At 37.0% G+C, this 12,169-nt stretch overlaps 1 protein-coding gene and 1 non-coding gene across 3 annotated transcripts in view; one reads left to right on the forward strand and one right to left on the reverse strand.

Annotated features, from left to right (window-relative positions):
- Nucleotides 1–12,169, forward strand: part of ZMAT1 (zinc finger matrin-type 1) — a 54,534-nt gene that overhangs the window by 19,324 nt on the left and 23,041 nt on the right. For both annotated transcript variants that reach the window (XM_012438898.3, XM_064362333.1), the window contains exon 2: nt 11,312–11,418. In XM_012438898.3, coding sequence (XP_012294321.2) covers nt 11,312–11,418 — 107 coding nt within the window. The remainder of the gene's footprint in view (nt 1–11,311; nt 11,419–12,169) is intronic.
- LOC135269237 (U6 spliceosomal RNA) lies at nt 2,235–2,340 on the reverse strand. The gene has a single exon (XR_010337563.1). It is a non-coding gene; the product is annotated as a U6 spliceosomal RNA (small nuclear RNA).

The raw sequence follows: 12,169 nt of genomic DNA on the forward strand, positions 1-12,169 counted from the left end.
ATTTCACTTAACATAATCTCCAGTTCCACTCATAATGTTGCAGATGACTGAATCTCATCCTTTTTATGGCTGAATAGTACTACATTGTGTATATGTACCACATTTTCTTTATCCATTCATCTGTTGGTGGACACTTAGGTTGCTTCCAAATCTTAGCTATTTTAAACAGTGCTGCAACAAATATAGTTGTGCAGATATCTCTTTGATATACTGATTTCCTTTCTTTGGGGTAATAACCAGCAGTGGGATTGCTGAATTATATGGTATCTCAATTTTTAGTTTTTTTGAGAAACCTCTAAACTGGTCTCCTTAGTAGTTGTACTAACTTACATTCCTACCAACAGTATATGAGGATTCCCTTTTCTCCACATCCTCATTAGCATTTGCTATTGCCTATCTTTTAGATATAAGCCATTTTAACTGGGGGTGAGATGTTATTTCATTGTAGTTTTGATTTGCATTTCACTGATGATTAATTATGTTGAACACCTTTTCAGATGCATGTTTGCCATTCGTATGTCTTCTTTTGAGTACTGTCTATGCAAATCTTTTGCCGATGTTTTGATTGGATTATTGGATATTTTTTTCTGGTGGAGTTCTTTGAGTTCCTTATATATTCTGGCTATTAATCTTTTGTCATATGGGTGGTTTGAAAATATTTTCTCCCATTCTGTGAAGTGTCTCTTTACATTGTTGATTATATCCTTTCCTGTGCAGAAGCTTTTTCACTTGATATGATCCCATTTATCCATTTTTACATTGCTTGTAGGGTGTTGCTCAAGAAATTTTTGCCAAGACCAGTGTCCTGGAGATTTTCCTCAATGTTTTCTTGTAGTATTTTTATGGTTTGAGGTCTTACATTTAAGTCTTTAATGTCTTTTGATTTGATTTTTGTATATAGAGGAGATAGGGGTCTAGCTGCATCTTTCTGCATATGGACATCCAATTTTCCCAGCACCATTTATTGATGAGATTGTCTTTTCCCCAGATTATGTTCTTGGCACCTTTCTCAATAATGAGGTCATTGTAGGTTTGTGGATTTGTTTCTGGGTTCTTTATTCTGTCCATTGGTCTATATGTCTGCTTTTATGCCAGTACCATGCTGTTTTGGTTACTATAGCTCTGTAGTATAATTTGAAGTCAGGTAATGAAGGAACAGTTCCTCCAGTTTTTTTCTTTTTACTTAGGATAACTTTGGCTATTCTAGGTCTTTTGTGGTTCCGTATAAATTTGGGGATTTTATTTTTCTATTTCTGTGAAAATATCATTGGCATTTTGATAGGGATTGCTTTTAATCTGTCGATTGCTTTGGGTCCTGTGGACATTTTAACAATGTTGATTCTTCCAATCTATGAATGTGGAAAATTTTTCTATTTTTTGGTGTCCTCTTTAATATCGTTCATCAGTGTTTTACAGTTTTCATTATAGAGATCTTGCATTTGTTTGCTTAAGTTAATGCATAGCTATTTAATTTTATGTGTGGCTATTGTAAATTGTATTACTTTAAAAAAATTTTTTTTTATTTTCCTTTAAGTTCCGGAATACAAGTACAGAACATGTAGGTTTGTCACATAGGTATATGTGTGCCATGGTGGTTTGCTGGACTTGTCAACCCGTCATCTAAGTTTTAAGCCCTGCATGCATTAGCTACTTATCCTAATGCTCTCCCTTCTTTTGCCCCTACCCCCCAACAGGTCCCAGTGTGCATTGTTCCCCCCTCCCTGTGTCCACGTATTCTCATTATTCAACTCCCACTTATGACTGAGAACATGTGGTGTTTGGTTTTCTGTTCCTGTGTTAATTTGCTGATGATGATGGCTTCCAGCTGCATCCATGTCCCAGCAGAGAACGTGATCTCATTCCTTTTTATGGCTGTATAGTATTCCATGGTATATATGTACCACATTTTCTTTATCCAGTTTATCATTGATGGGTATTTGGGTTGGTTCCATCTTTGTTACTGTAAATAGTGCTGCAATAAATATATACACGCATATGTCTTTACAGCAGAATGGTTTATAATCCTTTGGGTATATACTCAGTAATGGAATTTCTGGGTCAAATGGTATTTCTCATTCTAGATCCTTGAAGAATCACTACACTGTCTTCCACAATGGTTGAACTAATTTACCTTCCCACCAACAGTGTAATAGCGTTCCTATTTCTCCACAGCCTCGCCAGCATTTATTGTTTCCTGACTTTTTAATAATCACCATTCTGACTGGCATAGGATGAAAACTATGAAATGCTTCGTGAATTTGCATATCATCCTTGTTCAGGGGCCATGCTATCTTCTCTGTATCATTCCAATTTTAGTATATGTGCTGCCAAAGCAAGCACTTGAAATACTCTTTTATTTCTTTTTCAGATTGTTCATTGTTGGCACATAGAAATGCTAGTCCTTTTTGTGTGTTGATTTTGTTTCCTGAAATTTTACTGATTTTTATCAGTTCTAATAGTTTTCTTGTGGAGTTTACAGGTTTTCCCAAATATAGAATCATATCATCATCTGCAAACAAGAATAATTTGACTTCTTCCTTTCCAATTTGGATGCCTTTATATCTTGTTGTTGTTGTTTACTTTTGTTTTTGTCTGATTGCTCTAGCTAGGACTTCTGGTACTATGTTGAATAACACTTTTGACACTGGGTCTCCTTGTCATGTTCTAGATGTTAGAGGAAAAGCTTTCAGTTTTTCTCCATTCATTGTGATACTAGCTGTGGGTCTTTTGTGTATGGCTTTTATTATGTTGAAGTATGTTCCTTCTATTCCCAGTTTTGTGAGGGTTTTTATCATGAAGAAATGTTGAATGATATCAAATGCTTTGTCAGCATCAATTGAAATGATCATATCATTTTTATCCTTTATTCTATTAATGTGATGTATCCCACTGATTTATATATGTTGAATCATTCTTGCATCCCAGGGAAAAAATACTGCTAGGTCACGATGAATGATCAAATTTAGTGTTGAATTCTGTTTTCTAGTATTTTGTTGAGGATTTTTGCATCAATATTCATCAGAGATTTTGGCCTGTAGTTTTCTGTTTTGGATGTGTCTTTGTCTAGTTTTGTTATCAGGGTAGTACTGGCCTCATAGAATGAGTTTGGAAGTACTCCTTCCTCCTCTATTTTTCAGAATAGTTTTAGTAGGATTGGTATTAGTTCTTTAAATGTTTGTTAGAATTTAGCAATGAAGCCATTAGGTCCCGGACTTTTCTTTACTGGGAATGTTTTTTATTATGGCTTCAAATTCATTACTTGTTATTGGCCTGTTCAGGTTTTGGATTTCTTCTACTGACATTTGGATTAATGTCAGTAGGCTGTATCTCTCTAGGAATTTGTCCATTTCTTCTAGATTTTCCAAATTACTGGCATATAGTTGCTCATAGTAGCCACTAATGATCCTTTGAATTTCTACAGCATCCGTTGTAATGTCTCCTTTTTCATTTCTGATTTGATATATTTGGATCTTCTTGCTTTTTTCCTTAGTTTGGCTAACAGTTTGTCAATTTTGTTTAACTTTTCAAAAAAGCCCAGCTTTTTGTTTCATTGATCTTTCATATTGTATTTTTCATTTCAATTTCATTTATTTTTGCTTGGTATTTATTATTTCTTTTGTTCTACTAATTATGGGTTTGGTTTGCTCTTTCTTTTCTAGTTCTTTAAGATGCATCATTCAATTATTTATTTGAAGTTTTTCCTCTTTTTTGATGTAGATACTTACAGCTATCAACTTCCCTCTGAGTACTGCTTTTGCTGTATTCCATAGGTTTTAGCATGTTGTATTTCTATTATCTGTTTCAAGAAATTTTTCAATATCCTTTTTAATTTCTTCATTGAACCACTGGTTATCCAGGAGCATATTGTTTAATTTCCATGTATTTGTATAGTTTTCAAAATTCCTATTGATTTCTAGTTTTATTCCATTGTGGTTCTAGAAGATGCTTGATATTATTTCAGTTTTTTTTTAATGTTTTCAGAGTTGTTTTGTGACCTAAAATATGGCCTATTCTTGAGAAAGACCTATGTGCTGGGGAAAAGAATGTGTATTGCGCAGTTGTTGCATGACATGTTCTGTAAATATCTATTAGATCCATTTGGTCTATAGTGCAGATTAAGTTTGCTGTTTCTTTGTTGACTTTCTGTCTGGAAGATATTTCCAATGCTGAAAGTGCGGTGTTAAAGTCTCCAGTTGTTATTGTATTGGGGTCTACATCTCTCTTTTACTTGAGTAATATTTGCTTTACATATCTGGGCACTGCAGTGTTGGGTGCATATCTATTTGAAATTATTATGTCCTCTGGCTGAACTGACCCCTTTATCATCACATAGTGACCTTCTTTGTCTCTTTTTACAGTTTTGGTCTTTAAATCTATTTTGTTTGATATAAGTATAGTGACTCCTGTTCTGTTTTTGTTTCATTGGCATGGAATGTCTATTTCTATCCTTTCATTTTCAGTCTGTGTGTCTTTATAGGTGAAGTGTGTTTCTTCTAGGCAACAGATCAATGGGTCTTGGTTTTTCATCTATTCAGTTAGTCAGTGTCTTTTGATTGGGAAGTTTACATTCAGTGTTATTGATAAGTAAGGACTTAGTACTTCTATTTTGATTTTTTGTTTCCTGGTGGTTTGTGGCTTTCTCTTCCTTCTTTCTTTCATTTCTGTCTTCCTCTAGTGAAGATGATTTTCTCTGGTAATATGATTTAGTTTTTTGCATTTTATTTTTAGTGTGTCCATGGTATGTTTTTTTGGTTTGAGGTCCCCATGAGGCTTGCAGATACCTTCTTATAACCCATTATTTTAACTTGATAACAACTTAACACTATTTACATAAACAAACAAAAAGAAAACTAATAAAAACTTGCCCTAACTTCCTCTCCCCACTTTTTAACTTTTTATTGTTTCTACTTACGTCTTACTGTTGTACTATGTCTTAAAAAGTTGTAGTTCTTCTTTTTGATTGGTTCATTATTTAGTCTTTCTACTTAGGATAAGAGTAGTTTATACACCTCAGTTACAGTATTATAATATTCTGTGTTTTTCTGTGTACTATTACTAGTGAGTTTTGTACCTTCAGGTGATTATTTATTGCTCGTTAATGTCCCTTTCTTTCTGGTCAAAGTACTCCCTTTAACATTTCTTTTAGCACAGGTCTGGTGTGTTGATGATATCCCTCAGCTTTTGTTTGTCTTGGAAAGTACTTCTCCTTCATTTTTAAAGGATAATTTCACTGAGGATACCATTCTAAGGTAAAAGGGTTTTTTTTCTTTAGCACTTTAAATACATGATGCCACTCCCTTCTATCCTGTAAAGTGGTTTACAGTGAAAAGTCTGCTGCCCAGCATATTTCTGCTCCATTATATGTTATTTTTTTCTTTTCTCTTGCTGCTTTTAGGATGTTTTATTGACATTTGGAGACTTGATTATTAAATGCCTTGGGGTAGTCTTCTTTGAGTTAAATCTGCTTGGTGTTGTATAATGTTCTTGTACTTGGATATTAATATATTTCTCTAGGTTTCAGAAGTTCTCATTATTATCCCTTTGAATAAACTTTCTACCCTTATTTCTTTCTTTACCTCCTCTTTGAGGCCAACAATTCTTAGATTCCTTTTTCAATCTATTTTCTAGATCCTGTAGGTGTGCATCATTATTTTTTATTCTTTTTTCTTTTGTCTTCTCTGTATATTTTCAAGTGGCCTATCTTCAAGCTCACTAATTCTTCTGTTTTGTCTATTCTGATGTTAAAAGACTCTGATTCATTTTTCAGTATGCCAGTTTCATTTTTCAGCTCCAGTATTTCCACCCGGTTCTTTTTAATCATTTCAATCTCTTTGTTAAATTTATCTGATACAATTCTGAAGTCCTCCTCTCTGTTATCTTGAATTTCTTTGAGTTTCCTCAACACAGCTATTTTGAATTCTCTCTGTGAAAGTCCACATGTCTCTCTTTCTCCAGGATTGGTCCCTGGTGCCCTTACAAGTTTATTTGATAAGGTCATGTTTTTCTGGATGGTGTTGGTGCTAGTAGATATTCTTTGGTGTCTGGGCATTGAAGTGTTAAGTATTTAATGTAGTCTTCACTGTCTAGGCTTATTTGTAGCTGTCCTTCTTGGGAAGGCTTTCCAGCTATTTGAAAGGACCTGGGTGTTGTGATCTAAACTGTGTCTTCTTTATGGGGCACCCCAGGCCCAGTAATGCTGTGGTTCTCCCAGACTTGTAGAGGTGCTGCCCTGATGGTCTTGAACATGATTTGGGAGAATTCTATATATGACCAGGCAGAGACTCTTTTTCTCTTCCCTTACTTTCTCCAAAACATAAAAAGTCTCTCTCTGTTCTGAGTCACCTAAATCTGGGGATGGAGTGACACAGGCATCCGTGTGGCCACCACCACTGTGACTTTGCTGGGTCACACCTGAAGCCAGAGCAGCGCTGAGTCTTGCCTAAGGCCCATTGTAACCACTCCCTTACTACTGCCTATGTTTTCTCAAGGTCCTGGGAATCTACAATCCACAGGTAGCAAAGCCAGCCAGGCCTGTGTTCTTCCCTTCAGGGTGGCGAGGTCCCCCAATCTCTGGGTTAGCCTAGAAGTGTTGTCTGGTGGTCAGAGGCTAGAGTTAAAAAACCTTAGAAGTGTACCTGGTATTCTATTGCATTGCAGCTGAGCTGGTACTCAAACCACAAGTCTCAGCCATTCTTATCCTTCCCTTCACTTTCCAAAGGCAGAGTAGCCTCACCTCTTAGCCACTGCCTCCCCTGGCTACAAGGCAAGGTGTACTGCCAGAATACCACTGGAGTATCCTTAAGGTACAGGGGCTCTTAAGTCTACTTGTGGTGAATGTTGCCTGGTGTAGGACTCACTTTTCAGTGCTGTGAGCACCCCTCTGGCCCAGGGCAGTTCCATAAATGTTATCCAACGGTCAGCTCTAGAATCAGGGACCCCAGGAGCCTACTTGATGCTCTACCTCCCTGTGGTGGTGTTGGTACCTAAGGGGCAAGACAAAGTCCCCTTTACTTTTCCCTCTGCTTTTCTAAAGCAGGAGTTTTGCCCCATAGCACCACAGCGGAAATTCGCTGAGTCTCACCTGCAGCCAGCAAGTCTCAGAGGCTCAGCAAGACCCTCGAGGTGGTTCCTGGGCATCACTGCTGGTTATTCAGGGCCCAAGGGCTCTTCAGTTAGCAGATGATGAATGCTGTAAGGATTGAGCCCTTTTCTTCAAGGCAGGGAATACCCTTCTGGCTCAGGGTGTGTCTTGAAATGTCATCTGGGAGCTATGGCCTGGAACAGAGCGTCACTGCTCTGACTGGTGCCCTACCCTGCTGTGGCTGAGCTGGTAACCAAGATGCAAGACAAAGTCCTCCTCTTCCTTCCCTCTCCTCTTCTCAAGCAGAAGGAAGCCTCAAACTATACAGCCTGGGATTAAGGGAGGGGTGATTTCAGTCCTTCCTTGGCTGCCCCAGCTGGTGTCTCATTATGTCATGTGCCCCCCACCCCAGTCCACTGTTTCTGGGCCTAGTTGAGCCCTAGGACTCACCTATGAGTTGCAGTACTTATGGCCTAGACTGCCTTTCAAGTTTACTTAGAGACTGAGAGCACTTTGGCCCTCAGAGGTAAGGTTTGAAGGCACTCGAGTTGGAACCACTGGGATCAGCAACTCCTTTCTGGCTAGGGCTGGTTTAAATGCTCCTTCCCTGGTTGGGCATCAACTGAGTTTGTTCTGGTTTTCCTTTCTGTTCTAACGAGACAGCACCGAGTTCATTGCCTCACAATTGTTGTGTTCTCCCTTCCAGCACCCAGAAATGCTCTCTGCAGCAGGCTGCAGCTGCAGAGGTGGGGGAGGGGTGGTATCAGCTATTCAGGACCTTTTTTTTTTTCTATGTCTTAAGTGCTGCTTTCAGAGATCTGAAGTTAAAATTGGGTACTTTGAGTGGTCACCTTATTTATGGTTCTTGTGAAGGTATTTTTTTCTGTGTAGATAGTTGTTAACTTGCTGTCCTTGTTGAGTGGGGGGATAATCAGTGGAGCTTTCTATTCTGCTGTCTTGCTCTGCTTCCTATATTTACTTATTAAAGATTTTAATGGATGGGAAGTTCAAGATTATACCACTATGCTTAGTTTGCACATAGTAGTTAATTCTGAAACAAGAGAAGTCCTAAAGTGCATTTTAGTTAGCTTCTTTACATTGCTGATGTTAGGGTCAAAGTTAGATAAATCATATATTCCAAAACAACCTCAAAAATAATTCAGAGGTGATACTATATGTTATAGAGATAAATTTGTAACAATTCATTGTGTTGTTTCTTACATGTTTCTAATTACATTTATTCTTATCTTGAGTATGCACTTTTTAAAGTAAGCATTTTTAGTCCATGTAATAATATTAAAAATTAAGCTTAGGTGAAGACATCTAACATAACTTTTAAAATAAATATCTTCAATGGTTTCTATCTAATTTAAGTATAGGTATTCTTGCTCTATTTTAGTTTTCATTTGCATGGTATATCCTTTTTCATCCCTTCAGTTTCAGTTTGTATGTGTTCCCACAAGATAAAGGAAGTCTTTCTTGTAGGTAGCATATAGTTGCTATTGTTTTTTATCCACTCAGCCACTCTGTGTCTTTTTCTTTTTCTTGAGATGAGGTCTTGCTATGTTGCCCAGTCTAGTCTCTAATTCCTGGGCTCAAGCAATCCTCCTACCTCTTCCTCACATCTTTTAATTGGAAAATCTAACATATTTATGTTTGAGGTAATTATTGATATGTAAGAACTTATTACTATCATTTTATTAATTGTTTCCTGGTTGTTTATAGATCTTTTGTTCCTTCATGTCATGCTGTTTTTCTCTGTGATTAAGTGATTTTCTGTAGTTGTATGCTTTGATTCCTTACTTTTTATCTTTCGGGTATCTACTGTAGGTTTTTGCTTTGTGGTTACCATGAGATTTATAAAAACATCTTATGTTTTAACAGGTTATTTCAAGCTGCTAACAACTTAACTTTGATCATATAAAAAACCCTACACTTTTGCCACCCCAGCACATTTTATATTTTTAATGTCACAATTTACATTTTTATATTGTATATCTCTTAATAAATTATTGTACCTATTATTATTCTCAATAGTTTTGTCTTTTAACCTTCACTAAAGATATAAGTGATTTACATACCACCATTACAGTATTAAAGTATTCTGAATTTGATTTTTACCAGTGAGTTTTATACTTTCATATGTTTTCATGTTACTAATTTTCATATTTTTCTTTCATCTTGAAGAACTCCCTTTAGCATTTCATGTAAGACAGGCCAGGTGAGAGTGAACTCCCTAAGCTTTTGTTTGTCTGAGAATCTTTCTCTTTTATTTCTGAAGGAAAGTTTTGCTGGGTTCAGTAATTTAGATTGGCAGGGTTTTTTTCCTTCAATGTTTTGAATGTATGATCCTACTCTCTCCTGGCCTGTAAGACCTCTGTTGAGAAGTCTGCTACTGGCCTTATGGAGACTCCTTTATATGTTATGTTTTTTGCTTCTTTTCTCTTCCTGCTTTCAGGATCCTCTCTTTGTCCTTAATTGTTGACAATTTGATTGTAGTTTATCTTGGAGTAGTCTTTTTTGGATTGAATCTCAGTGAGACCTTTGACTTTCCTATACCTGGATATGTATATCTTTCTCCAAATTTGGAAAGGTTTTAGCTATTATTTCTTTATAAGCTTTCTATCCCATTGTTTTTCTTTTCTCCTTTATGAACTCTTATAACCCAAACATTTATTATTTTGATGCTGCTCATATATCCTGTAAGCTTTCTTCATTCCTTTTCATTCTTTTTTTTCTTTTTTCTCCTCTTACTGCATATTTTCAAATAGCTTATCTTTGAGTTAATAGATTATTTCTTTTACCTGATCAATTCTGAGGTTGATGCTATTACATTTTTCATTTCATTCATAGTATTTTTAAGCTCCAGAATTTGACCTTTTAAAAATATAATTTAAATCTCTCTGTTAATGTCTAATTTTGGTCATTTATTGTTTTCTTGATTTTATTAAATTGTTTCTCTCTCTTTTTTTTTAAGTTTACTGAGATTCCTGAAAACAGTTATTTTGAATCTTTGTCAGATAGTTTGTATAGGGGTCAGCTACTAAGAAATTTTGTTCTTGTGGTGGTGTTATGTCTCCTTGGTTTTTCATGTTTCTCATTGCCTTACATTAATGTCTGTGCATTTAAAGAAATGTAAGAACTTATTCCAGTTTTTGCAGACTTAATTTTTCTGGCAAAGCCCTTCACCAGTCAGCCCGTCCAGAGATTCTTGGCAGGCCATCTAGTATGATCCTTGATGTGCTTGTTGCTGGAATCCTTGGGCAGGATGGCCTACTACCTGGGTTAGCAGATAGGTGGGCCTGGTACCTGAGTCCTCAGGGTTGGGCCTGAAGCCCAAATCCACTGCAGTGGACCTGTTGATTGGGTCTTGAGGGATGGGCCTGGAGCCTGTATCATCTGCAGGAACCAGCCTGAAGCCTGGTCCACAGGGGCTCACCTGGTGCTGGGGTAGGGCTTGAACCTGAGTCTGTAGGAGATGGCTGAACACTGGATGGGCCTGACACCTGGGACCACTGGCATGGGCCTGGAGCCTGAGTTCATGGAGGCTAGCCTAGCACTGGGGTGTCTTGGATTATTGAAATGATCACTGAGATACCTGGTTCCTGGGATCATTGAGAAAGAACTGGAGCCCAAGTCTGCATGAGTGGTCCTGGAGCCTCAGTCCAAGGGGTCCTGCCTCAACCTCCTGGGCTCAAGTGATCATCCTAGCCTCTGGAGTAGCTAGGACCACAGGTGTGTGCCATGATGCCCAGCTAATTTTTATTTCTATTTTTTGTAGAGATGGTGTCTTGCTCTGTTGCCCAGGCTGGTCTCAAACTCCTGGCCTCAAGCGATCCTCCTACCTCAGCCTCCCAAAGTGCTGGTATTACAGGAATCAGCCACTGCACCTGGCCAAGGCTGGATTTAGAAATCCAGCCTTTAATTACCGGTGTCCAAAATCATTCCATGAAGCTCATGAAATTACTGATGCCCTCATAATGATTCCTTAGAATGCCATTGCCTAGACTTATCATACTAAATAAACTCTTGCTATATCTGACATTAGAGGGATACTTAGTATGTGTATATTAAATTTCAATTGCATACTCGAACAAAAAGCTGTTACTCTAGTCTCACAAGCACTCAAATTTGAAGTGGCATATAAAATCATTTATAGTTGAGGAATGAAAATGATATCTCTAAGTATTTATTAATGTGATATATTTGTCTTCCCTTTTTTATTCACAGATGCCATTTGGAATAAACAGAAAAAGGCTGAACTTTTTACAGATAAGTTTTGTCAAGTATGTGGAGTGATGCTACAGTTTGAATCACAAAGAATTTCACATTATGAGGTAGGTTAAAAATAATGGTAATAGGGTCTAAAGCAGGTTTTTAAATGTAGCAAGTAAACTTCCTATAAGTCATTTTACTTGATTCTTACAAGAATCCTGTGAAAAAGGTAGTATTATTTTCCTTTGATGGATGAGGAGACTGGCTCAGAAAGGGATGGTAATATACTACTTGAAGTTTGGGGAATTCAGATTAAACTCAGCCTTTTTACTCCAAAGATTTTTTCTTTTTTTCACACCGCTCTGCCTCCCTTTGTATCCATCAAGTCATCCGTCCTTGTATTAAATATAAGAGAGACATTATGAAGCTTGCATAGGAAACTAAATGTGAATCAAGGGATATTATCTAGAACTCCCAGAGTCTTTGTTTACAGCAAATGAAGACTATAAAAAGAAAACTAACTAGTTGATTGAGCCACATGTTTTTAGACACAGGACCATAGACTCCTAGAGCTAAAACAGAGAATGTTTAATGTCCTTACTCTCTTAGTTTATAGATTAGAAAACTGAGACCCAGAGGGTTAATAATTCTCCACGGCTAGTCACTGGTATGACTAAGCCTAAAAATGGTTTATTCTGATTTCATATCCAGTGTTCTTTCCCTTCATTTGGTGTTGCTTCATATTTCTACATCATCTGATGAGCTGTTGGATTTCTTTCATTTCTGGTATCTAGGTTACCAAAAATACAAGATACATTCAATTAAAACTAATGTAATGCCAGTTCTCCTTTTTTTTTTTTTTTTTATTGCATT

This window comes from Aotus nancymaae, unplaced genomic scaffold (assembly GCF_030222135.1).
Source record: "Aotus nancymaae isolate 86718 unplaced genomic scaffold, 86718_ANA_hifiasm-v0.15.2.pri h1tg000004l, whole genome shotgun sequence".
NCBI classification, from domain to species: domain Eukaryota; kingdom Metazoa; phylum Chordata; class Mammalia; order Primates; family Aotidae; genus Aotus; species Aotus nancymaae.